At 39.4% G+C, this 24,090-nt stretch overlaps 1 protein-coding gene across 1 annotated transcript in view; it reads right to left on the reverse strand.

Moving 5' to 3' along the window:
- The window catches only part of TRIM37 (tripartite motif containing 37), a 1,136,753-nt gene that overhangs the window by 1,033,338 nt on the left and 79,325 nt on the right, over positions 1–24,090 (reverse strand). The window contains exon 5 of the mRNA XM_053707386.1: positions 13,174–13,261. Within this exon, the coding sequence (XP_053563361.1) occupies positions 13,174–13,261 (88 nt within the window). The remainder of the gene's footprint in view (positions 1–13,173; positions 13,262–24,090) is intronic.

Here is a 24,090-nt window from a genome sequence, read left to right on the forward strand (position 1 = left end):
CATTGATATAGAATCTATAATGGTTCCCAAGAAAGATACCCTTGTGCTTGGGACTAAGGAACACTTTCCCAAATTTAACTTCCACCCGAGAAACCGTAGGAAGGATAGCACTATATCCGTGCGGAATCTAGCTTGTTTAAGGATGGCGCTTTGAATAGAATGTTGTCCAGATAGGGCGCCACAGTCAATAATCCTGAAGCAGGAACCTGCCCCTGGGGGGAAAGACTAACTCTACTTTGTATCCCTGGAACACAATGTACAACACCCAGGGATAATGATCACAAAACCAAACCTGATTGAGGAGAACCTGCCCCCTTAGGGGTCGGCTGCACACCCCTCATGTTGTATCAGCAGCAAGCTTCTTAGACTGATTTCCCCTATTCTAAGTCCAATAGGGTCTCTGTGCTTGGTAGCAGGAATAAAATAAACAAAATTCTCTTATTTCCTTTTCACTATACTACATTAAAGGAGCCTACTCACTTAAAGGCCCTTCTCCTATTCCTGTTAGAGGGGTGTCTGTTCATAGAAACAGACAACACAACAAACAAGTACGTTGCCGCACTGGAAATAGTAGACCCTCTAACTATTAACCGTAGGGTCCTTCATCACCATAGAGTCCTAAAGGAACTACTATCCTTTATGTTAAAAGACTCTAGACCAATGAGGAGATTCTCATTTCCCCTGGGTATCTCCTTCCTTCTAAGTGTAGGAGAAAAAAAAAGGGAATAAACCCTATAGTCCTATCTGGTACAGGTAAATTTCCACCATGAAGGGTACATCATAATACTAGAATAATCTACTGGTGTTGGAGCCACCCAGAGTAGCTAAAACCTCCTCAAGAAGCAAATGGAGGTATTCAAGCTAAAACCGAGGGAAAAAACAAGCTCCTGATCAGATAAAGGTATTTACCTAACATCCGAGACTGAGAATTCCTTGTCCGGTACTACCGAAATATCTTCCTCTTTAGTTACTGGGAAGAAACATTCGAAATAACTACAACTGACTCAATCACACTATTCTGAGTGAATAAGACCTCATGCACATTTTTTCCAACAGCGTGGAAAAAAACAGACAATGTATTAAAAACAGGGCAACTCCATGTGGGCTATAATTTTTTTGGGACACCTTAGGAGACATATGTGGTATATTTGACCATTGTTACTAGGCTCCTAAGCAGTATGCACCTAGGAGAAGAAAGTTTAGAACAAGTCTATCCTTATCAATAAAGATTTCTCAATAAATGAGAAATAGAAGTGGATTGGTTGAACCACATTGGAATCCAAGCCTAAAACAAGAGACCTCTAGCAGGGTCTCTCGGACCACGTTGAATCATAAAGGATGATTACACAAACAGCTGGATTCTTTAACAAAAATTAGTACATAAACGTTACTGTCTCTATAAATTTTAAAAAAGTTACTTTTTATTACTGTGTGCAGAGGTAGGCTAAATTAGCATACAAACATTGCAGAACTTTGTTCACAGATATCGCCATGACATTAAAGAAGCGATGTCTTGTGCAGCAACTCCAGATGGAAATTGCGAGGAACCGCAGGACACTGCATGTGTGCTATAAAATTTAATGCACACTTATTTAATCAATCTGACTCACATATGGCAGAATAATTTGAATAAAGACTTAACCTGTTGTTAATAAGAATTAACATATAGCAAGAGTTACTGTCTCTTTAAATGTTAAAGAGTAACTGATATTTTTATGAGGTCAGAAATTACTAAATATGTGTGAGAGGAACTTCAGTACTGCTAAAACTCTCTCTACAACTCATCTTGACCCAGCTGAGGCATCAGACAGCCTCTCTACACAAATTGTGCCCTTGCTATAGCGCTGTCTTAAGCGCAAGAACTGAGACAAGAATTCCTCCGTTTCTTCCGATAACCGGAAGTGTTAGGAAGGAAGTGCCTTCTGCAAGGCGCATATTCTAATCTTAAATTCCTCCACTCCTTGCGATAGTCAGAAGTGTTAGGAAGGAGCGCAAAACATTGGCGCCATTTACAAGCTCCGCCCCTCGTGGGTGTTTCACAAGCCATCTCCCGGTCGCCATTGTTTAAGTAAAGGCACCGGGAGCAAAAGGATAAATTATACAACTTTGAATAAAAGCTGCACTTAAATAAACAACAGCTCATATGTGATCTCCCGATCGCCATTATCTAAGAATAGCCACCGGGAGCAAGAGAACAGACTGAACAGCTTCAGTTTAAACAGCTGTTCAGTCCGATAGCTCTACATGACAGAGAAACTCCTTAGAGCACACACACTGTCACACTCAATGCAAAAACTCAATGTAAAATCTCACGGTCGGCTCTATTATTAGATGAGACCGCCAGGAGATGAGACGTCACCCAGTTCTAACTGCCATAATGTCTCCTAATAGACTAGGAGAATCTGAGTCCAAGTTCAATGAGGTCTAATTCAATAAGTGCCCAAACTTTTTCTGAGATCCTCTACCCCAGAAATAAAGTCAGCACTTACCTCATCTTCTGCCTGGCAGCAAGGTTTACGAGGTCCTCTCCCTCCCATGGCCCTGTAAATAAACAAAAATCCTGAATATAATACCTCAGGTTTTCTTGGTAAGGGCAGCATCAGAATATGGGAGGCGCAGTGAGAATTATGTCCCACAAGTTCCCATTGCTCTAAAGCAACCAATGCTCTACTGAAGAGACTGATATGGACTACGGCTACATCCTAGGACAAAGCAGCACAATCTTGCACTACTTTAAAAATAATAAACTCTTGATTGAAGAATCTAATCTATCACCTCATTTTGCCACTTCCTATCACTAACGTAGGCAAAGAGAATGACTGGAGTGGGAGGGAAGGGAGGAGCTATTTAACAGCGTTGCTGTGGTGCTCTTTGCCGCCTCCTGCCGACTAGGAGGTAAATATCCCATTAGTAATTAAGATGATCCGTGGACTCATCGTGTCTTAAAAAAGAAAAACAGCTTAGCAGAGATGACCCGGGCTCTTCCACTGATACTACCTGCTCTCCAGACTGACTGCACAGGAGCCGACAGGAAGCTGAATAAAACAAACACTACCTCCTAAAAGAGGGCGCAAAACTCGCGCTGCAGAAGCTCCGCCCATCGTGGGCGTATGCAAACACCCCCAGGCCGAAATTACAAAAGTCGCCGGGAGGATAAACGCTGCAAACAAACTGTCAGCCAACAAACGGCTGAGAACAAACACAGCTTCTTAATAAACTGAGCCATTAAAAAAGTGTACACAACACCCAGAGCCTAAAAACCGTCTGCCAACACATATGCCAGACTGTCCTATAACATTCCTCTCTCAGTGCCCCATAAAAAAAACTTGCCACCATATAAAGAACCTGCACAAACAAGGTTCACATCCCAAAAATAACAGAAATGCCAACCTTTTCTGAACACCCTCAGAAAAAAAAAAAAAAAATGATGCTTTCCTGATAAATGTATTTATTGCTTGACAAAATGAGTCCACGGATCATCTAATTACTATTGGGAATATCACTACTGCCCAGCAGGAGGCGGCAAAGAGCACCACAGCAAAGCTGTTAAATATCACCTCCCTTCCCTCCAACCCCAGTCATTCGACCGAAGCAAAGGAGAGAAAGGAAGCAACAAGGTGCAGAGGTGTCTGAGGTTTATATTGTCTTAAAAACAGGGCGGGCCGTGGGTTCATCGTGTCAAGAAAGAAAGAAATTTATCATCAGGTAAGCATAAATTGTGTTTTCTTTATAATGACACAATGAGTCCACGGATCATCCAATTACTATTGGGAATCAATACCCAAGCTAGAGGACACCGATGATATGGGAGGGACAAGACAGGGAACCTAAAACGGAAGGCACCACTGCTTGAAGAACCTTTCTCCCAAAAGAAGACTCAGCCGATGCAAAGGTATCAAACTTATAAAATTTAGAAAAAGTGTGAAGAGAGGACCAAGTTGGAGCCTTGCAAATGTGTTCCACAGAAGCTTCATTTTTGAATGCCCAAGAAGAGTAGAATGAGCCACAAAGAAAGAGAAGTAGCCATAGCTTTCTGCCCCTTACGTTTCCCAGAGAAAACCACAAACAGAGCAGAAGACTGGCGAAAATCCTTAGTCGCCTGTAGATAGAACTTTAATGCACGCACCACGTCTAGGTTGTGCAGCAGATGTTCTTTATGAGAAGATGGGTTAGGACATAAAGAAGAAACAACAATCTCCTGATTAATGTTCCAATCCGAAACCACCTTAGGGAGAAACCCTAACTTAGTACGCAAAACTACCGAATGAAAAATAAGGAAAGGAGAATCAAACTGCAACGTCGAGAGCTCTGAGACTCTACGAGCAGACTCTAAATAGCAACAAGAAACAAAACCTTCCAAGATAACATTTTAATATCTAAGGAATGCATAGGTTCAAACAGAGCCTGCTGAAGAACTCTAAGACTCCAGGGAGGAGTAACAGGTTTAAACACAGGCCTGATTCTGACCAAGGCCTGACAGAATGATTACACGTCTGGAACATCAGCCAGACGTTTATGTAACAAAATAGACAAGGCAGATTTTTGACCTTTCAAGGAACTGGCCGATAAACCCTTCTCCAAACCCTCTTGGAGAAAAGGCTAGAATTCTAGGAATCCGAACTCTACTCCAAGAGTAGCCTTTGGATTCACACCAATACAGATATTTACGCCATATCTTGTAGTAAATCTTCCTGGTAACAGGTTTACGAGCCTGAATCATGGTCTCAATGAAAATCCCCGCTTAGATAAAATTAGGCATTTAATCTCCAAGCAGTCAGTTTCAGAGAAACGAGATTTGGATGAAGGAAGGGCCCTTGAAGTAGAAGGTCCTTCCTCAATGGAAGTCTCCAAGGTGGAAGAGATGACATCTCCACTATGTCTGCATACCAGATCCTGCGGGGCTACGCCGGTGCAATGAGGATCACCGACTCCTTCTCCTGTTTGATTCGAGCAATGACCCGAGGAAGGAGAGCAAACGGAGGAAATAGGTATGCTAGACTGAAATTCCAAGGGACCGCTAGAGCATCTATCAGGACAGCCTGAGGATCCCTCGACATCGACCCGTATTACGGGAACTTGGCATTCTGACGAGATGCCATGAGATCCAATTCCGGCAGTCCCCATTTGAGAATCAAGCTGGAACACACATCCGGATGGAGTTCCCACTCCCCCAGATGAAAAGTCTGTCTGATCAGAAAATCCGCCTCCCAATTGTCCACTCCTGGAATATGGATTGCAGATAGACAGCAGTTGTGGGTCTCAGCCCACCGAATAATCTTGGCTACCTCTGTCATAGCTAAGGAACTCAGAGTTCCCCCCTGATGAATGATGTAAGCCACTGAAGTTATGTTGTCTGATTCGAACCTGAGAAACCGGGCCGAGGCTAACTGAGGCCATGCTAGGAGAGCATTGAAGATTGCTCTCAGTTCTAGAATGTTTATGGGTAGAAATGACTCCTGCCGAGTCCAAGTCCCCTGAGCCTTTAGAGAGACCCAGACTGCTCCCCATCCCAACAGGCTGGCGTCCATCGTCACAATCACCCAGTTGGGTCTGCGGAAGCAAGTTCCCTGGGAGAGATGATCCTGAGGCAACCACCAAAGAAGAGAATCCCTTGTCTCCTGATCCAGATGTAAATCGCGGAGACAGGTCCGAATAATCTCTGTTCCCCTGCTTGAGCATGCATAAATGCAGAGGTCTAAGGTGGAAACGGGCAAACTGAATGATGTCCATGACAGCTACCATCAGACCGATTACCTCCATACATTGGGCCACTGATGGCCGAGGAGAGGACTGAAGCGCCAGACAAGAGTTGATTTTCTGACCTGTGTCAGAAAAATTTTCATTGATAGAGAATCTATTATGGTTCCCAAGAACACTACCCTTGTAGCTGGAATTAAGGAACTCTTTCCCTGATTCACCTTCCATCCGTGTGACCGCAGGAAGGATAACAACAACAACTCTGTGTGGGAGTTCGCTTGTTGAAAGGATGGCGCCTGAACCAGGATATCGTCCAGATAAGGAGTCACTCCAATACCCCGCAACCGGAGCACCACCAACAAGGATCCCAGGACTTTTGAAAAAATGATGGGAGCTGTGGCAAGGCCGAATGGAAGAGCCACAAACTGGAAGTGTTTGTCTAAAAAGGCAAACCTCAGAAACTTGTGATGATCCCTGTGGATGGGAACATGCAGGCATGCGTCCTTTAAATCTACTGTTGTCATGAATTGACCCTCTTGAACCAAGTGAAGAATGGAACGAATAGTTTCCATTTTGAAGGACAGTACTCTGGAGGAACAAGTTTAGACTCTTGATATCTAGAAATGGTCGGAAAGTTCCCTCTTTTTTGGGAACCACAAACAGATTGGAGTAAAATCCCAGACCCTGCTTCTGCATTGGAACAGGAACTATCAGTCCCAGGTTGGAAAGGTCTTGAACACAGCGTAAGAACGCCTCTCTATCTGGTCTACAGATAATCTTGAGAGCAGAAACCTGTCCCTGGGAATTCTAGTTTGTATCCCTGGGACACTATGTCCACCGCCCAGGTATACTAAACATCCCGAACTCAAGCGTGATCAAAGAAGGAAAGTCTGCCCCACCCACCACAAGATCCGGTCCCGGATCGGGGGCAGACCTTTCATGCTGACTTTAAGTCCTTAACGGGCTTCTTAGATTGCTTACCCTTGTTCCAAGACTGGTTGGACCTCCAGGCAGGCTTGGACTGTTCTTGTTCTGTAGAGGGAGAGGAAGTCTTACCCTTGAAATTTCGAAAGGAACGAAAATTACTCTGATGTCCTTTCTGCTTATTCCTCTTATCCTGAGATAGGAAATGACCCTTTCCTCCCGTAATGTCGGAAATAATTTCCGCCAAGCCTGGCCCAAATAAAGTCTTAGTGGTTAGAATAAGGGTTGGCGCTAACTGTAATCCTAAAAGCCTAGTTATGAAAACTACTCCTCCTTAGTAGTTTGATTAAAGTTAATAAAGAAAACTAGAGGTGAATAACTGGCGCTAAATGAATAGCTAGGATTACACTACCTAAGGTGGAAATAGAATCAATACCTATATATTAAATATCTGTGGTAAATAAAACTCGTATTACAAAAATAACATATATGTGAATTAACCTAGAAATGACAAATGCACTTGCTACTTAGTGTCAAACCTTGAAAAGCAAATAATGAAACTCTGTGGTCTAATCCGTGCTATGGTGTGTACTAGAATCTAACAATAGCCTTAACTAGTATTATGATGCAGGAAAAAGGATACAGTTTGTAAAAATTAATCAAAATACAAATGAAGTGTTAAGCGGTCTGCTAGGTGAAACAAAAATCTGTTATAATGTATAGGTTCCGGTATATGCAAATAAATCTCTCTGACTATAGTTTAAAAATTATATATATATATATTTAATATTAAACATTAAACAATAATATAAAAATGTAGCTGACTGTTATAAAAAGACTCACACTAGGGACGTCTCCCTTAAGTGTAATAGGCAAGAAACAAATATTGGCTCCAAATAGAAAGAATATATCACACGGATGTCTGATATAACAAAGTTCCTGTATGATGGGAAAGTCACAGTTATATAACTAGTAAGGTACCTTACTGAACTCGGAGTTATGGGAGCTGGCAGCTCGACCATATGTTGATTCCTAGTGCTTTCTTCGGCGTCTGTGTCTTACGGGGTATTTCGCGGCTAAACAACAAACCGCCCGCTTTCGTAATGATTGGCGGTTTGGGCCACACACCCTTTTTTTGATAGGCCAAAAAGGTAGATGCTAACAACCTGATACATTCAGATAGTTGCCATCTGAAAAGATGGAAAGAAAATGTCCCAAAAAGTCAATGCATCCGCTTACGTAGAAATTGTTCAAATAATGCAGACTACCTGGAACAAGCAGATTTTCTGGAAAGAAAATTCCTTGAGAAGGGATATAAAAAAGATTTAATTACTAAAGCCAAAAAAGATATCGAATCCATTGATAGGAAAGAATTTCTTAAATATAAGGATAAATCTAAGACAGTTGTTTCAGAGAGCAATTACATTAATACACCATTAATCACGAATTATAATGAGGATTATAAGACTCTGAAAAAAATCATGAATAAACATTGGCACTTGGTGCAGAATGATCCTATTATTGGTAACAGAGTCCCTCCATACCCTAATATCATCTACAAAAAGGCCAGGAACCTTAAAACTATCCTAGCTCCAAGTGAGTTCAAAAATGAACAAAATAAGGAAAAACAAATTAGTCTGTCAGGAGAAAATTTAAATGGCTTCTTCCCCTGTATCAACTGTAAGTCATGCCAACACAGTCACAAAATTAAGGAATACAAATCGACACAAACAGGAAAAGTTTACAAAATAGATAGTACAATTAGGTGCCAAGACAAAGGAGTAATATACATGATTCAATGTACATGCAACAAACAATATATTGGTGAGACAACAAGAAGCCTTAGAGAAAGGATCCGTGAGCACCTTTGGATAATAGAAAAAGGGAAAAAAGATACATTTTTATATCAACACTTCAAAGATAAACACAATAATAATTTGGCAGATTTTAGATTTTGGGGTATCAAAAAAGTAACTAGGAATTGGAGAGGGGGTAATTTGGAAACAGAACTACTTAGAATCGAATCTGAAACTATATACACTTTACAAACCTTACAACCCCAGGGACTTAATTCAGAATTAGAAATATCCATTTTTCTGTAACCATCTATCATTACTACTTTGGGGTGCATTATATAGAACTAAACCACCCACCACATTATTAGACTTTACATACTTCATTATTCAGTCCATATAGATGTATTTGTCTATTAGAAAGAATCAGAGTTATAATGAAGCAGATATTATTAATGTCAATATATAACCAGCCTGAGAGATTTAGCAGGCACTACATTATTCAAATATACATAATAAACATAGGTATCTACTTATAACTGCTAGGGTTATTATTTAATAAGAAAGAATCAGAGTCAGTACTATATTTGATATCAAATTTGGTATCATCGCACTAAGTTAATATATAAATAGCACATAAGGTATAGGTGGCACCACACTCTTATATTTCCTACACTTAGATCTACACTTTATTTTTACCATGTTTAAAAACGTTGATAATTAGTTAAATTTATTAGTGTTATTTTTCTCTTTATATAAATCAGCATATGTAAGTGTCCAGATTTAGATTTAGGTTCTACTTATAACTCCTAGGGTTCTTATTTAATAAGAAAGAATCAGAGTCAGTACTATATTTGATATTAAAGTTGGTATCATCGCACTAAGTTAATATATGATTAGCATATAAGGTATAGGTGGCACCATACTCTTATATTTTCTTTATTAACAATAGATTAGGTTTACATTTCATTTTCACCATGTTTTAAAAAAACGTTGACAATTAGTTAAATTTATTAGTGTTATTTTTCTCTTTATATATATCAACATATGTGAGTGTACAGATTTAGGAATTTCCACCTTTAAGAAGAAAGAGGTGGTGTTTATTGGCTCCAATAAGATTGGTTATCTACTGGCCAATGAGATATAAGGAACACCTTTAAAAGGTGTGTGTAATATACCTGGAGTATCTTGATAAAGCCCTCCTGGGGTGAAACGCGTAGAATTTACTCCAGTGTTTTTGTTTTTAATATTGGACACTAAGAGACTTATATAACACTAACAGCTGCGATCCAGCCCCCTCTTGTGGACGAACAAAGCCAACTGCCACTTGAGGACCAGGGATCTGATCAGCGCCAATATTAGTTGTCCTATTTTGCTGCTAATACTGCATGGAGTGCAGTTTTTAAGGAACACTTTCACCGTATCTAAGGGTCACAGGCACCTTGTGACGTTGGCACCTTGTGACGTTGTGACATTGACCGGACTGTTACACCTATCATCAGAGGTACCGTCACACATACTCAGTAAGAGGATCCATCCGGCCTATCAAAAAAAGGGTGTGTGGCCCAAACCGCCAATCATTACGAAAGCGGGCGGTTTGTTGTTTAGCCGCGAAATACCCCGTAAGACACAGACGCCGAAGAAAGCACTAGGAATCAACATATGGTCGAGCTGCCAGCTCCCATAACTCCGAGTTCAGTAAGGTACCTTACTAGTTATATAACTGTGACTTTCCCATCATACAGGAACTTTGTTATATCAGACATCCGTGTGATATATTCTTTCTATTTGGAGCCAATATTTGTTTCTTGCCTATTACACTTAAGGGAGACGTCCCTAGTGTGAGTCTTTTTATAACAGTCAGCTACATTTTTATATTATTGTTTAATGTTTAATATTAAATATATATATATATATAATTTTTAAACTATAGTCAGAGAGATTTATTTGCATATACCGGAACCTATACATTATAACAGATTTTTGTTTCACCTAGCAGACCGCTTAACACTTCATTTGTATTTTGATTAATTTTTACAAACTGTATCCTTTTTCCTGCATCATAATACTAGTTAAGGCTATTGTTAGATTCTAGTACACACCATAGCACGGATTAGACCACAGAGTTTCATTATTTGCTTTTCAAGGTTTGACACTAAGTAGCAAGTGCACTTGTCATTTCTAGGTTAATTCACATATATGTTATTTTTGTAATACGAGTTTTATTTACCACAGATATTTAATATATAGGTATTGATTCTATTTCCACCTTAGGTAGTGTAATCCTAGCTATTCATTTAGCGCCAAATAAAGTCTTACCCTTGAAGGGAATCGCCAAAAGCTTAGACTTAAATGACACATCCGCAGACCAGGATTTTAACCATAAGGCTCTGCGGGCCAGTACGGCAAACGCTGAAATTTTTGCTCCTAGTTTAATCACCTGAAGGGAAGCGTCTGTAATAAAAGAATTGGCCAATTTAAGGGCCTTAATCCTATCCTGGATTTCTTCAAGAGGAGTGTCTGTCTGAAAAGAATCACACAACGCATCAAACCAGTATGCTGCTGCACTAGTGACGGTAGCAATGCACACCGCAGGTTGCCATTGTAAACCCTGGTGAACATCTATCCTCTATGGGAATAGTGGTCCTTTTAGCTAAAGTGGAAAATGCCCCTTCCACTTTGGGGACCGTCTACCAAGACTCCTTGATAGACTCAGCAATAGGAAACATTTTAAAAAAATGGGAGATGGAGAAAAAGGAATACCCGGCCTCTCCCATTGCTTAGCAATAATCTCTGTAGCCTGATCTGGTACAGGGAAAACCTCCACCATGGAAGGTACATCAAAATACTTGTTTAGCTTGCTAGACTTCTTAGGATTGACTACGACCGTGGTGTCCGAGTCGTCCAAGGTAGCTAAAACCTCCTTAAGTAACAAACGGAGGTGTTCCAGCTTAAACCTAAAGGATACAACTTCAGCATCAGAAGAAGGAGATACACTGTCTGAGTCTGAGATTTCACCCTCAGATGCTACCAAAGTATCTTCCTCCTCAGACTTCTGGGAGGGGCCATTCGCAATAGCCACAACACTGTCAGAAGCCTTACTCACTGATTCTTTACATTTCCTTTTGCGCTTGCCCTGCAGCATGGGAAAAGCAGACAACGCATCAGATACCGCAGAGGACATGAGGCTAGCGATGTCTTGCAATGTAACTCCAGGCAGAGTTAGAGAGGAAGCGTAGTTAACTGAATGTGTGGGCGATACTTGGGACGCCTGAGGAGAAAACTGCGGCATATATTAAACATTGTCATTAGACTCCTGGACAGCATCCGCCTTAGACAATGTTGGCTCAGAAAAACAGAATTTATGCTTACCTGATAAATTACTTTCTCCAACGGTGTGTCCGGTCCACGGCGTCATCCATAACTTGTGGGAATATTCTCCTCCCCAACAGGAAATGGCAAAGAGCACAGCAAAAGCCGTCCACATAGTCCCTCCTAGGCTCCGCCCACCCCAGTCATTCGACCGACGGACAGGAGAAAAAAACAAGAGAAACTATAGGGTGCCGTGGTGACTGTAGTTAAAGAAAGCAATTCATCAAACCTGATTAAAAAACCAGGGCGGGCCGTGGACCGGACACACCGTTGGAGAAAGTAATTTATCAGGTAAGCATAAATTCTGTTTTCTCCAACATTGGTGTGTCCGGTCCACGGCGTCATTCATAACTTGTGGGAACCAATACCAAAGCTTTAGGACACGGATGAAGGGAGGGAGCCAATCAGGTTGCCTAAACGGAAGGCACCACGGCTTGCAAAACCTTTCTCCCAAAAAAAGCCTCCAAAGAAGAAAAAGTATCAAATTTGTAGAATTTGGCAAAAGTGTGCAGGGAAGACCAAGTCGCTGCCTTACATATCTGATCAACAGAAGCCTCGTTCTTGAAGGCCCATGTGGAAGCCACAGCCCTAGTAGAGTGAGCTGTGATGCGTTCAGGAGGCTGCAATATTTACTGAGCTGTAATTATATCATGCTGTATCATTTGTGATGGCATAGAGGTCTGGTGCTTCTAATATGGCAGCTATAGGAGATAGTCTATTTGCCTATTCAGAGAAATAGATTGTTAGATTTGCTTTATGCAGCATCATTAAGTATACCCTATATTAAACTATTTGTTTTATGCAGCATCATTAGGTATACCCTAAGATAGTAAGATATCTTACTACAGCTCCTTTATACGTAGTAGTTTATTTTTGCGGTTACGAACTTCGATTTTTTTTTTGCTAATATAGTGAGACTAGTTAATTTCAAAGAGACTCGACAGTGGTCTCATATTTACCGATATACTGTCTGTAGATGTGTAGTTTATTCTCAAGGCTGAAGAGTGGCCTATTCCATTTATTAGAAGTATTGCAGAAGCATACAATTAGGTCAATAAGATCCTTTTTGTTATGCTTCTTCTTACAGATAGTGTATTTATGTTCTCTGCTTACTGTGGAATATTAACAGGTGTATTTTCTTTTTGCTTTCTTATTGTATAATGCTGTCTGTATTATTTCAAAAAGTGCCCTTAATAAAAATGATTTAAAAAAAATAAAAATAATAATAATATTCATTGTTCTACATTAAAAATAGTAAATTGAGATATTAGAAACTAGAAAAGATTTAAAACACTTGATATGCTTATCTAAAATGAAATACAAAATAAAATACATAAAAAATAAATAAAAACGAAATAAAAATTGCGAAAAAAAATTACATACGTACCATTCCCCCCCAAAGGGCACACTGGTGACATATACAAATCTTGCAAGTCCAACAAAATACACTTAGTTTTTCATGATGATTTTCACATCTTTGAGGAAAGAGAAAAAAAAAAAGTTAATCAAAAGCATTTAAAGTCAAAGAAATGTCAAAAAATTTAAATGAGAAAGGTCTAAGTCAAATGTTAAAATGTAGCCAAATCGACCAGGTTTCCTAGGACTTCAAGCTCAAATTTGGTCACATACTGAAGATGGTCTCCAGATCTTAAATAACTTTGCCCCCAATGAATGTTTAACTATTAAAAACTATATCCACTTAACACACCAACTAGGTATACAAATGAATATGCATATTTTTAATGCATATTCTTATGTGTTATTTGGTGATTTACACACTCCAATATAGTAAAACCTGAAATGAATATATGAGATCTGCAATTAGTTGTAGGAGAGATTTTTAGACTTAACATAAAGCAACTAAAGCACTGCATATCAATGAATGAAGTGCATACATATATAAAGACATATGAGTTTGTTTTTGTTTTTTTAAAGCACCAAAGAACATAATTTTTTTATTTTTTTATTTTTGTAAGTTTCAAAAACTTTTATTGAAACAAAAATCATAATATGAAACAAATAGTCAATAGAGGTAGAAATGTAGGAGGCTCGCAGGCCCCTAAACTCAAACATATAAACTGTACAAATAATAAGTAGGTATCACATATATTGTCATACATAGATATATATCATCTAATATTTTTAGATAGTGGGGAGAGGTGAGAAAGGTAGGGGAGGAAAGGATGGGGTGAGGTGGGAAAGAAGGGAGGAGAAGAGGGTTAAGGTAGGTAGGGTCAGTATCGTCCAGTAATCAAGCATAAGAATTAACCATGGCATTGGGTGCCCAGGTAGCATCATAACATGCTCCCCAGTCTGCCCATATAAGCTCGAGTAAGTCTGACCTATTTAGCGTGTAGAATATACCTTTCTCCATTGTGTAGATATATGCCATTGAATTTAGTATCGTAGCCCAACTTGGAGGGGCCGTGTTTTTCCACAACTTGGCAATTGCTGAATTAGTCGCGGATAGGAGGTATATACATAAATATGTCTGATGTTTAGGGAGGGAATGAGTTCCAATATGAAGGCGAGCATTAGAGGGGGTCTTGGTGAGGGTTATACCTAGTCCAGATAACACACGGAAACAGGTGCTCCATAGCGGTATAAGTTTGGTGCACTCCCACCAGATATGCAAAGTGTCTCCTATATGTCCACAGTTCCGCCAGCACAAAGACGAGGTAGACCCATACATTTTGGCAAGTCTTGTGGGAATAGAGTACCAGTCTGTCAGTAGCTTGTAATAGGTCTCAAATAATGTGACACAGTGTAGGGCTTTTTTAGTAAGGGATATAGTGGATTGCCAGATTTGTAGCGAGATGGTAGTGTTGAGGTATAGCTCCCATTTGAGCAGGTGAGGTAGTTTATTTTCACCATCCATGTTGCCTATGAGGGTGTAGTGTAGAGATAAAGGTTTACATAATCTATTGCCCTGATGCCATATGGTTTCCCACAATGTGCAAGGGCGAGACAGTTTAGGTTTAAAACACCAACTTGTCAAAAAGCTTTTTAATCTAATGTGTTCAAATGTCATATATTGAGGTATTGGAGAGTCATCATTTATTTCTTCTAGTGTGTAGAAACGTGAATGCGAAGGGGAGGGCCTAAAGGTCTGAGACTACCTTTACTCCTAGTTGTGTTCACCTTTTGGGGGTGAGAATCAGGAAGTCCCAAAAGTAGACCAGCGAGAGAGGTAACCAGTGGAGGGGTGTGGGGCTATATAGGGATAATGTCTGATTTTGTCCCACATCACGATGCACTCACATATAATGGGGTTAATAGTGTTTAGGGTTCGGCAGGAGTGGGGGGATCCAAATTAAGTCTGGTAGATATATGTGGTGTAGCAAAGAGGCCTGTTCTATAACTTTCCATTTGCTGGGGGATTTTGTTGCCCCCCATTATGAGATGTGTGTTAACATTGCCCCGTCATAGTAACGGAAAATACAGGGGAAGGCTATCCCTCCACAATAGAGAGGACTCTGTAAAATTTTGTGGGCCACTCTAGGGGGTTTATAGTGCCAGATGTATTTGGTAAACTCACTCTGAAACTGGTGGAGCAAGTATCTGGGGATTCTAACTGGGAGACACCTGAAAAGGTATGTTATTTTGGGCAAAAAGGACATTTTGAGGGCTGGGAGTCTACCAATACAGGAAATATATTTATAGTCCCATTTCACTTTTAGGGTACGTAGCTCAGACAGCAGGGGGAGGTAATTGTCTTTATCTGCTGTATATTATGAGATATCTTAACCCCTAGGTGCGTGACAAAGTTGTTAACATAATTTACCCTGTGTTGGGTTTTTAGGCGTTGAACTACAGTTTGGGGCATAACTCAGTTAAAAAACATAATTTATGTAAGAACTTACCTGATAAATTCATTTCTTTCATATTGGCAAGAGTCCATGAGCTAGTGACGTATGGGATATACAATCCTACCAGGAGGGGCAAAGTTTCCCAAACCTCAAAATGCCTATAAATACATCCCTCACCACACCCAAAATTCAGTTTAATGAATAGCAAAGTAGTGGGCTGATAAAGAAAGGAGTAAAAAGGAACAAAGGAATTTGGAAATAATTGTGCTTTATACAAAAAAATCATGACCACCATAAAAAGAGTGGGTCTCATGGACTCTTGCCAATATGAAAGAAATTAATTTATTAGGTAAGTGCTTATATAAATTCTGTTTTCTTTCATGTAACTGGCAAGAGTCCATGAGCTAGTGACGTATGGGATAGTAATACCCAAGATGTGGAACTCCACAGAAGAGTCACTAGAGAGGGAGGGTTAAAATAATAACAGCCATTTTCCGCTGAAAAAAATAAATCCACAACCCAAAATATAAGTTTATTCTTATAATAAAAATAAAAAAAACTCAAACATAAACAGAGGAATCAAACAAACAGCTGCATGAAAAACATTTTTACCAAAAACTGCTTCCGAACAGGCACATATATCAAAACGTTCGAATTTAGTAAATGTATGCAAAGAAGACCAAGTTACTGCTTTGCAAATCTGATCAACTGAAGCTTCATTCTTAAAAGCCCACAAAGTGGAGACTGATCCAGTAGAATGAGCTGTAATTCTCTGAGGCGGGGCCTAACCCGACTCCAAATAAGCATGATGAATCAAAAGCTTTAATCAAGATGCCAAGGAAATAGCAGAAGCCTTCTGACCTTTCCTAGAACCAGAAAAGATAACGAATAGATTAGAAGTCTTCCTGAAATCTTTAGTAGCTTCAACATAATATTTCAAAGCTCTTACCACGTCCAAAGAATGTAAGGATCTCTCCAAAGAATTCTTAGGATTAGGACACAAAGAAGGGACAACAATTTCTCTATTAATGTTGTTAGAATTCACAACCTTAGGTAGAAATTTAAATGAAGTCTGCAAAACTGCCTTATCCTGATGGAAAATCAGAAAAGGAGATTCACAAGAAAAAGCAGATAATTCGGAAACTCTTCTAGCAGAAGAGATAGCCAAAAGGAACAGAACTTTCCAAGAAAGTAGTTTAATGTCCAAACAATGCATAGGCTCAAATGGAGGAGCGTTTAAAGCCTTCAAAACCAAATTAAGACTCCAAGGAGGAGAGATTAATTTAATGACAGGCTTAATACGGACCAAAGCCTGTACAAAACAGTGAATATCAGGAAGCTTAGCAATCTTTCTGTGAAATAAAACAGAAAGAGCAGAGATTTGTCCCTTCAAGGAACCTGCAGACAAGCCCTTATCCAAACCATCCTGAAGAAACTGTAAAATTCTAGGAATTCTGAAAGAATGCCAGGAGAATTTATGAGAAGAACACCATGAAATATAAGTCTTCCAAACTCGATAATAAATATTCCTAGAAACAGATTTACGAGCCGGTAACATAGTATTAATCACAGAGTCAGAGAAACCTCTATGACTAAGCACCAGGCATTCAATTTCCATACCTTCAAATTTAAGGATTTGAGATCCTGAGGGAAAAACGTACCTTGAGACAGGTCTGGCCTTAACGGAAGTGGCCAAGGTTGGCAACTGGACATCCGAACAAGATCCGCATACCAAAACCTGTGAGGCCATGCTGGAGCTACCAGTAACAAATTATTTTTCCATGATGATTTTGGAGATCACTCTTGGAAGAAGAACTAGAAGCAGGAAAATATAAGCAGGTTGGTAACACCAAGGAAGTGTTAACGCATCCATCGCTTCCGCCTGAAGATCCATGGACCTGGACAGGTACCTGGGAAGTTTCTTGTTTAGATAGGAACACACAGAGATAGCAGCAGCATAAATTATAACCAATTTATTATGGCACAAGAAAAAAGTCCACAACGTTTCGGGGTCTTACCCCTTAATCATGTGAATACATAATGGCACTCAAGCATGTCCTTATATACCTATACACAGGTGTAATCAAGTAACAATTAGCAAACAGCTAGTAAATTACAACCGTTCAATAGTATTACACCCTCTAGTGGTGATTTATATTATTGCATTATTACATTTATATATTTTCACAATCCTTCAACAAATGATACAAAAAAGTACAAAGTGCTCAAAAATCACTTAAAAACAAATATAAAATCATGGAAAGCAGTCATTTTGAAGAATATCAAATTTTATAAGAAAATAGACCAATCCAGATCTCTATTCATACCTTTTGGTTGCAAAGTTCCTAACTTAAAGATCCAAAAAGCTTCTCTTTTCTTTAATAAATTTTCCCTATTACCTCCTCTCCTGGGTCTATGTACCTGTTCTATAATCTGAAACCTGAGTTGAGAAATGTTATGTTTAGCCTTAATAAAATGGTGTGCAACAGGGGCTTCTAAATCCCCCCTCCTGATACTGGATTTATGCTCATTCATTCTCTCACGTGCTTTACGTGTCGTCTCGCCAACATAAAGGAGCCCACATGGGCATTTGATAAGATAAATTATATATTCGCTATTACAAGTACAATAGCAATTTATATCAAATTTTTTTTCCTGTATGTGGGTGAAAAAACACTGCACCTTTAATCATGCTGCTGCAGCTAAAGCAACCCAAACAAGGGTAACAACCTCTATTTGCACTAGTAATGTATCTAGTGCCACCTGTCTTAGTTGTACCAACATCACTACTCACAAGCTTATCTCTGAGAGAAGGAGCACGTCTAAATGCAGGCATAAAGTTTTCCTTAAAAGCCTTAATGTCAGGATTACACTCATAAAATATGCCAATGTTTTCTCAGGATACTAATAACTTTATTACTTTGTTTGTTATATTCGGTGACAAAAGTAATTCTGTCACCCTTAATTTTATCCTTATTGGCTATTTTATGATGAAGAATATCATGTCTCATCCTACCATCAACATTGTCCAAATCAGATTTAATTACAGTATCAGGGTAACCACGCTCACTGAATAACTGACCCATTTCATCGAGTCTTTGACTAGACAAATCAGGATCTGATACAATTTTTTTGACTCGCAAGAACTGACAATAGGGAAGAGAATTCAGAAGTGCCGGTGGATGGGCACTCTCATACCGCAAAAGATTATTGCGATCAATAGTTTTTTTATAAATATCAGCCTTCAAAGAATTCTGTTCCCTATAGATTGAGGTATCAAGAAACTCTTTATGTTCTTCACTCCAAGTTAGGGTAAACTGTATATGTCTCGAGCAGCTGTTAAGGACACTGACAAATTTGAGCAGGGTTCCAATGTCGCCCCTCCACACGCCGAAAATATCATCAATATAGCGCCACCAAGTGGCGCCATATTGCTGAAATGCCAAATTCGTTCTTCATATATATTCATATATATATTGGCGTAGTTAGGGGTGACATTGGAATCCATGGCAGTGCCCTGCTTTTGAATGAAAAATTGGTCTTGAAACAAGAAATAATTACATCTAAGTACTATGTCCAATAATTCCATAAGTTTGTATACCTCCATAACCCACTCTAGTGGGATGGGGGCGGTAATTAATGTCCTTAAATCCAGTGGTAATTATTCTGACCAACAGTGTGAATTCCTTATGGAATTATTGGACATAGTACTTAGATGTAATTATTTCTTGTTTCAAGATCAATTTTTCATTCAAAAGCAGGGCACTGCCATGGGTTCCAATGTCACCCCTAACTACGCCAATATATATATGAATATATATGAAGAATGTTTTGTTTATGAGAATTTGGCATTTCAGCAATGTGGCGCTATATTGATGATATTTTCGGGGTGTGGAGGGGCGACATTGGAACCCTGCTCAAATTTGTCAGTGACCTTAACAGCTGCTCGAGACATATACAGTTTACCCTAACTTGAAGAACATATAGAGTTTCTTGATACCTCAATCTATAGGAAACAGAATTCTTTGAAGGCTGATATTTATAAAAAAACTATTGATCGCAATAATCTTTTGCGGTATGAGAGTGCCCATCCACCGGCACTTCTGAATTCTCTTCCCTATAGTCAGTTCTTGCGAGTCAAAAAAATTGTATTAGATCCTGATTTGTCTAGTCAAAGACTCAATGAAATGGGTCAGTTATTCAGTGAGCGTGGTTACCCTGATAATGTAATTAAATCTAATTTGGACAATAAGGATAAAATTAAGGGTGACAGAATTACTTTTGTCACTGAATATAACAAACAAAGTAATAAAGTTATTAGTATACTGAGAAAACATTGGCATATTTTATATGAGTGTAATCCTGACATTAAGGTTTTTAAGGAAAACTTTATGCCTGCATTTAGACATGCTCCTTCTCTCAGAAATAAGCTTGTGAGTAGTGATGTTGGTACAGCTAAGACAGGTGGCACTAGATACATTACTAGTGCAAATAGAGGTTGTTACCCTTGTTTGGGTTGCTTTAGCAGCATGATTAAAGGTGCAGTGTTTTTTCACCCACATACAGGAAAAAAATTTGATATAAATTGCTATTGTACTTGTAATAGCGAATATATAATTTATCTTATGAAATGCCCATGTGGGCTCCTTTATGTTGGCGAGACGACACGTAAAGCACGTGAGAGAATGAATGAGCATAAATCCAGTATCAGGAGGGGGGATTTAGAAGCCCCTGTTGCCCACCATTTTATTAAGGCTAAACATAACATTTCTCAACTCAAGTTTCAGATTATAGAACAGGTACATAGACCCAGGAGAGGAGGTAATAGGGAAAATTTATTAAAGAAAAGAGAAGCTTTTTGGATCTTTAAGTTAGGGACTTTGCAACCAAAATGTATGAATAGAGATCTGGATTGGTCTATTTTCTTATAAAATTTCATATTATTCTTCAAAATGACTGCTTTCCATGATTTTATATTTGTTTTTAAGTGATTTTTGAGCACTTTGTTCTTTTTTGTATCATTTGTTGAAGGATTGTGAAAATAACATAATTTATGTAAGAACTTACCTGATAAATTCATTTCTTTCATATTAGCAAGAGTCCATGAGCTAGTGACGTATGGGATATACATTCCTACCAGGAGGGGCAAAGTTTCCCAAACCTCAAAATGCCTATAAATACACCCCCTCACCACACCCACAATTCAGTTTAACGAATAGCCAAGAAGTGGGGTGATAAAAAAGTGCGAAAGCATATAAAATAAGGAATTGGAATAATTGTGCTTTATACAAAAAAATCAAAACCACCACAAAAAAAGGGCGGGCCTCATGGACTCTTGCTAATATGAAAGAAATGAATTTATCAGGTAAGTTCTTACATAAATTATGTTTTCTTTCATGTAATTAGCAAGAGTCCATGAGCTAGTGACGTATGGGATAATGATTACCCAAGATGTGGATCTTTCCACACAAGAGTCACTAGAGAGAGAGGGATAAAATAAAGACAGCCAATTCCTGCTGAAAATAATCCACACCCAAAATAAAGTTTAACGAAAAACATAAGCAGAAGATTCAGACTGAAACCGCTGCCTGAAGTACTTTTCTACCAAAAACTGCTTCAGAAGAAGAAAATACATCAAAATGGTAGAATTTAGTAAAAGTATGCAAAGAGGACCAAGTTGCTGCTTTGCAAATCTGATCAACCGAAGCTTCATTCCTAAACGCCCAGGAAGTAGAAACTGACCTAGTAGAATGAGCTGTAATTCTCTGAGGCGGAGTTTTACCCGACTCAACATAGGCAAGATGAATTAAAGATTTCAACCAAGATGCCAAAGAAATGGCAGAAGCTTTCTGGCCTTTTCTAGAACTGGAAAAGATAACAAATAGACTAGAAGTCTTTCTGAAAGATTTAGTAGCTTCAACATAATATTTCAAAGCTCTAACAACATCCAAAGAATGCAACGATTTCTCCTTAGAATTCTTAGGATTAAGACATAATGAAGGAACCACAATTTCTCTACTAATGTTGTTGGAATTCACAACTTTAGGTAAAAATTCAAAAGAAGTTCGCAACACCGCCTTATCCTGATGAAAAATCAGAAAAGGAGACTCACAAGAAAGAGCAGATAATTCAGAGACTCTTCTGGCAGAAGAGATGGCCAAAAGGAACAAAACTTTCCAAGAAAGTAATTTAATGTCCAATGAATGCATAGGTTCAAACGGAGGAGCTTGAAGAGCCCCCAGAACCAAATTCAAACTCCAAGGAGGAGAAATTGACTTAATGACAGGTTTTATACGAACCAAAGCTTGTACAAAACAATGAATATCAGGAAGAATAGCAATCTTTCTGTGAAAAAGAACAGAAAGAGCAGAGATTTGTCCTTTCAAGGAACTTGCGGACAAACCTTTATCTAAACCATCCTGAAGAAACTGTAAAATTCTCGGAATTCTGAAAGAATGCCAAGAAAAATGATGAGAAATACACCAAGAAATATAAGTCTTCCAGACTCTATAATATATCTCTCTAGATACAGATTTACGAGCCTGTAACATAGTATTAATCACAGCGTCAGAGAAACCTCTTTGACGAAGAATCAAGCGTTCAATCTCCATACCTTTAAATTTAAGGATTTCAGATCCTGATGGAAAAAAGGACCTTGTGACAGAAGGTCTGGTCTTAACGGAAGAGTCCACGGTTGGCAAGAGGTCATCCGGACAAGATCCGCATACCAAAACCTGTGAGGCCATGCCGGAGCTACCAGCAGAACAAACGAGCATTCCTTCAGAATCTTGGAGATTACTCTTGGAAGAAGAACTAGGGGCGGAAAGATATAGGCAGGATGATACTTCCAAGGAAGTGATAATGCATCCACTGCCTCCGCCTGAGGATCCCGGGATCTGGACAGATACCTGGGAAGTTTCTTGTTTAGATGGGACGCCATCAAATCTATTTCTGGAAGTTCCCACATTTGAACGATCTGAAGAAATACCTCTGGGTGAAGAGACCATTCGCCCGGATGCAACGTTTGGCGACTGAGATAATCCGCTTCCCAATTGTCTACACCTGGGATATGAACCGCAGAGATTAGACAGGAGCTGGATTCCGCCCAAACCAAAATTCGAGATACTTCTTTCATAGCCAGAGGACTGTGAGTTCCTCCTTGATGATTGATGTATGCCACAGTTGTGACATTGTCTGTCTGAAAACAAATGAACGATTCTCTCTTCAGAAGAGGCCAAAACTGAAGAGCTCTGAAAATTGCACGGAGTTCCAAAATATTGATCGGTAATCTCACCTCCTGAGATTCCCAAACTCCTTGTGCCGTCAGAGATCCCCACACAGCTCCCCAACCTGTGAGACTTGCATCTGTTGAAAGTCCAGGTCGGAAGCACAAAAGAAGCCCCCTGAATTAAACGATGGTGATCTGTCCACCACGTTAGAGAGTGTCGAACAATCGGTTTTAAAGATATTAATTGAGATTTCTTTGTGTAATCCTTGCACCATTGATTCAGCATACAAAGCTGAAGAGGTCGCATGTGAAAACGAGCAAAGGGGATCGCGTCCGATGCAGCAGTCATAAGACCTAGAATTTCCATGCCTAAGGCTACCGAAGGGAATGATTGTGACTGAAGGTTTCGACAAGCTGCCATCAGTTTTAGACGCCTCTTGTCTGTTAAAGACAGAGTCATGGACACTGAATGTATTTGGAAACCCAGAAAGGTTACCCTTGTCTGAGGAATCAATGAACTTTTTGGTAAATTGATCCTCCAACCATGATCTTGAAGAAACAACACAAGTCGATTCGTATGAAATTCTGCTAAATGTAAAGACTGAGCAAGTACCAAGATATCGTCCAAATAAGGAAATACCACAATACCCTGTTCTCTGATTACAGACAGAAGGGCACCGAGAACCTTTGTAAAAATTCTTGGAGCTGTAGCAAGGCCAAACGGCAGAGCCACAAACTGGTAATGCTTGTCCAGAAAAGAGAATCTCAGGAACCGATAATGATCCGGATGAATCGGAATATGCAGGTATGCATCCTGTAAATCTATTGTGGACATATAATTCCCTTGCTGAACAAAAGGCAAGATAGTCCTTACAGTTACCATCTTGAACGTTGGTATCCTTACATAACGATTCAATATTTTTAGATCCAGAACTGGTCTGAAGGAATTCTCCTTCTTTGGTACAATGAAGAGATTTGAATAAAACCCCATCCCCTGTTCCTGAACTGGAACTGGCATAATTACTCCAGTCAACTCTAGATCTGAAACACAATTCAGAAATGCTTGAGCTTTTACTGGATTTACTGGGACACGGGAAAGAAAAAATCTCTTTGCAGGAGGTCTCATCTTGAAACCAATTCTGTACCCTTCTGAAACAATGTTCTGAATCCAAAGATTGTGAACAGAATTGATCCAAATTTCTTTGAAAAAACGTAACCTGCCCCCTACCAGCTGAGCTGGAATGAGGGCCGCAACTTCATGTGGACT

Source organism: Bombina bombina, chromosome 3 (assembly GCF_027579735.1).
Source record: "Bombina bombina isolate aBomBom1 chromosome 3, aBomBom1.pri, whole genome shotgun sequence".
Lineage (NCBI taxonomy): Eukaryota > Metazoa > Chordata > Amphibia > Anura > Bombinatoridae > Bombina > Bombina bombina.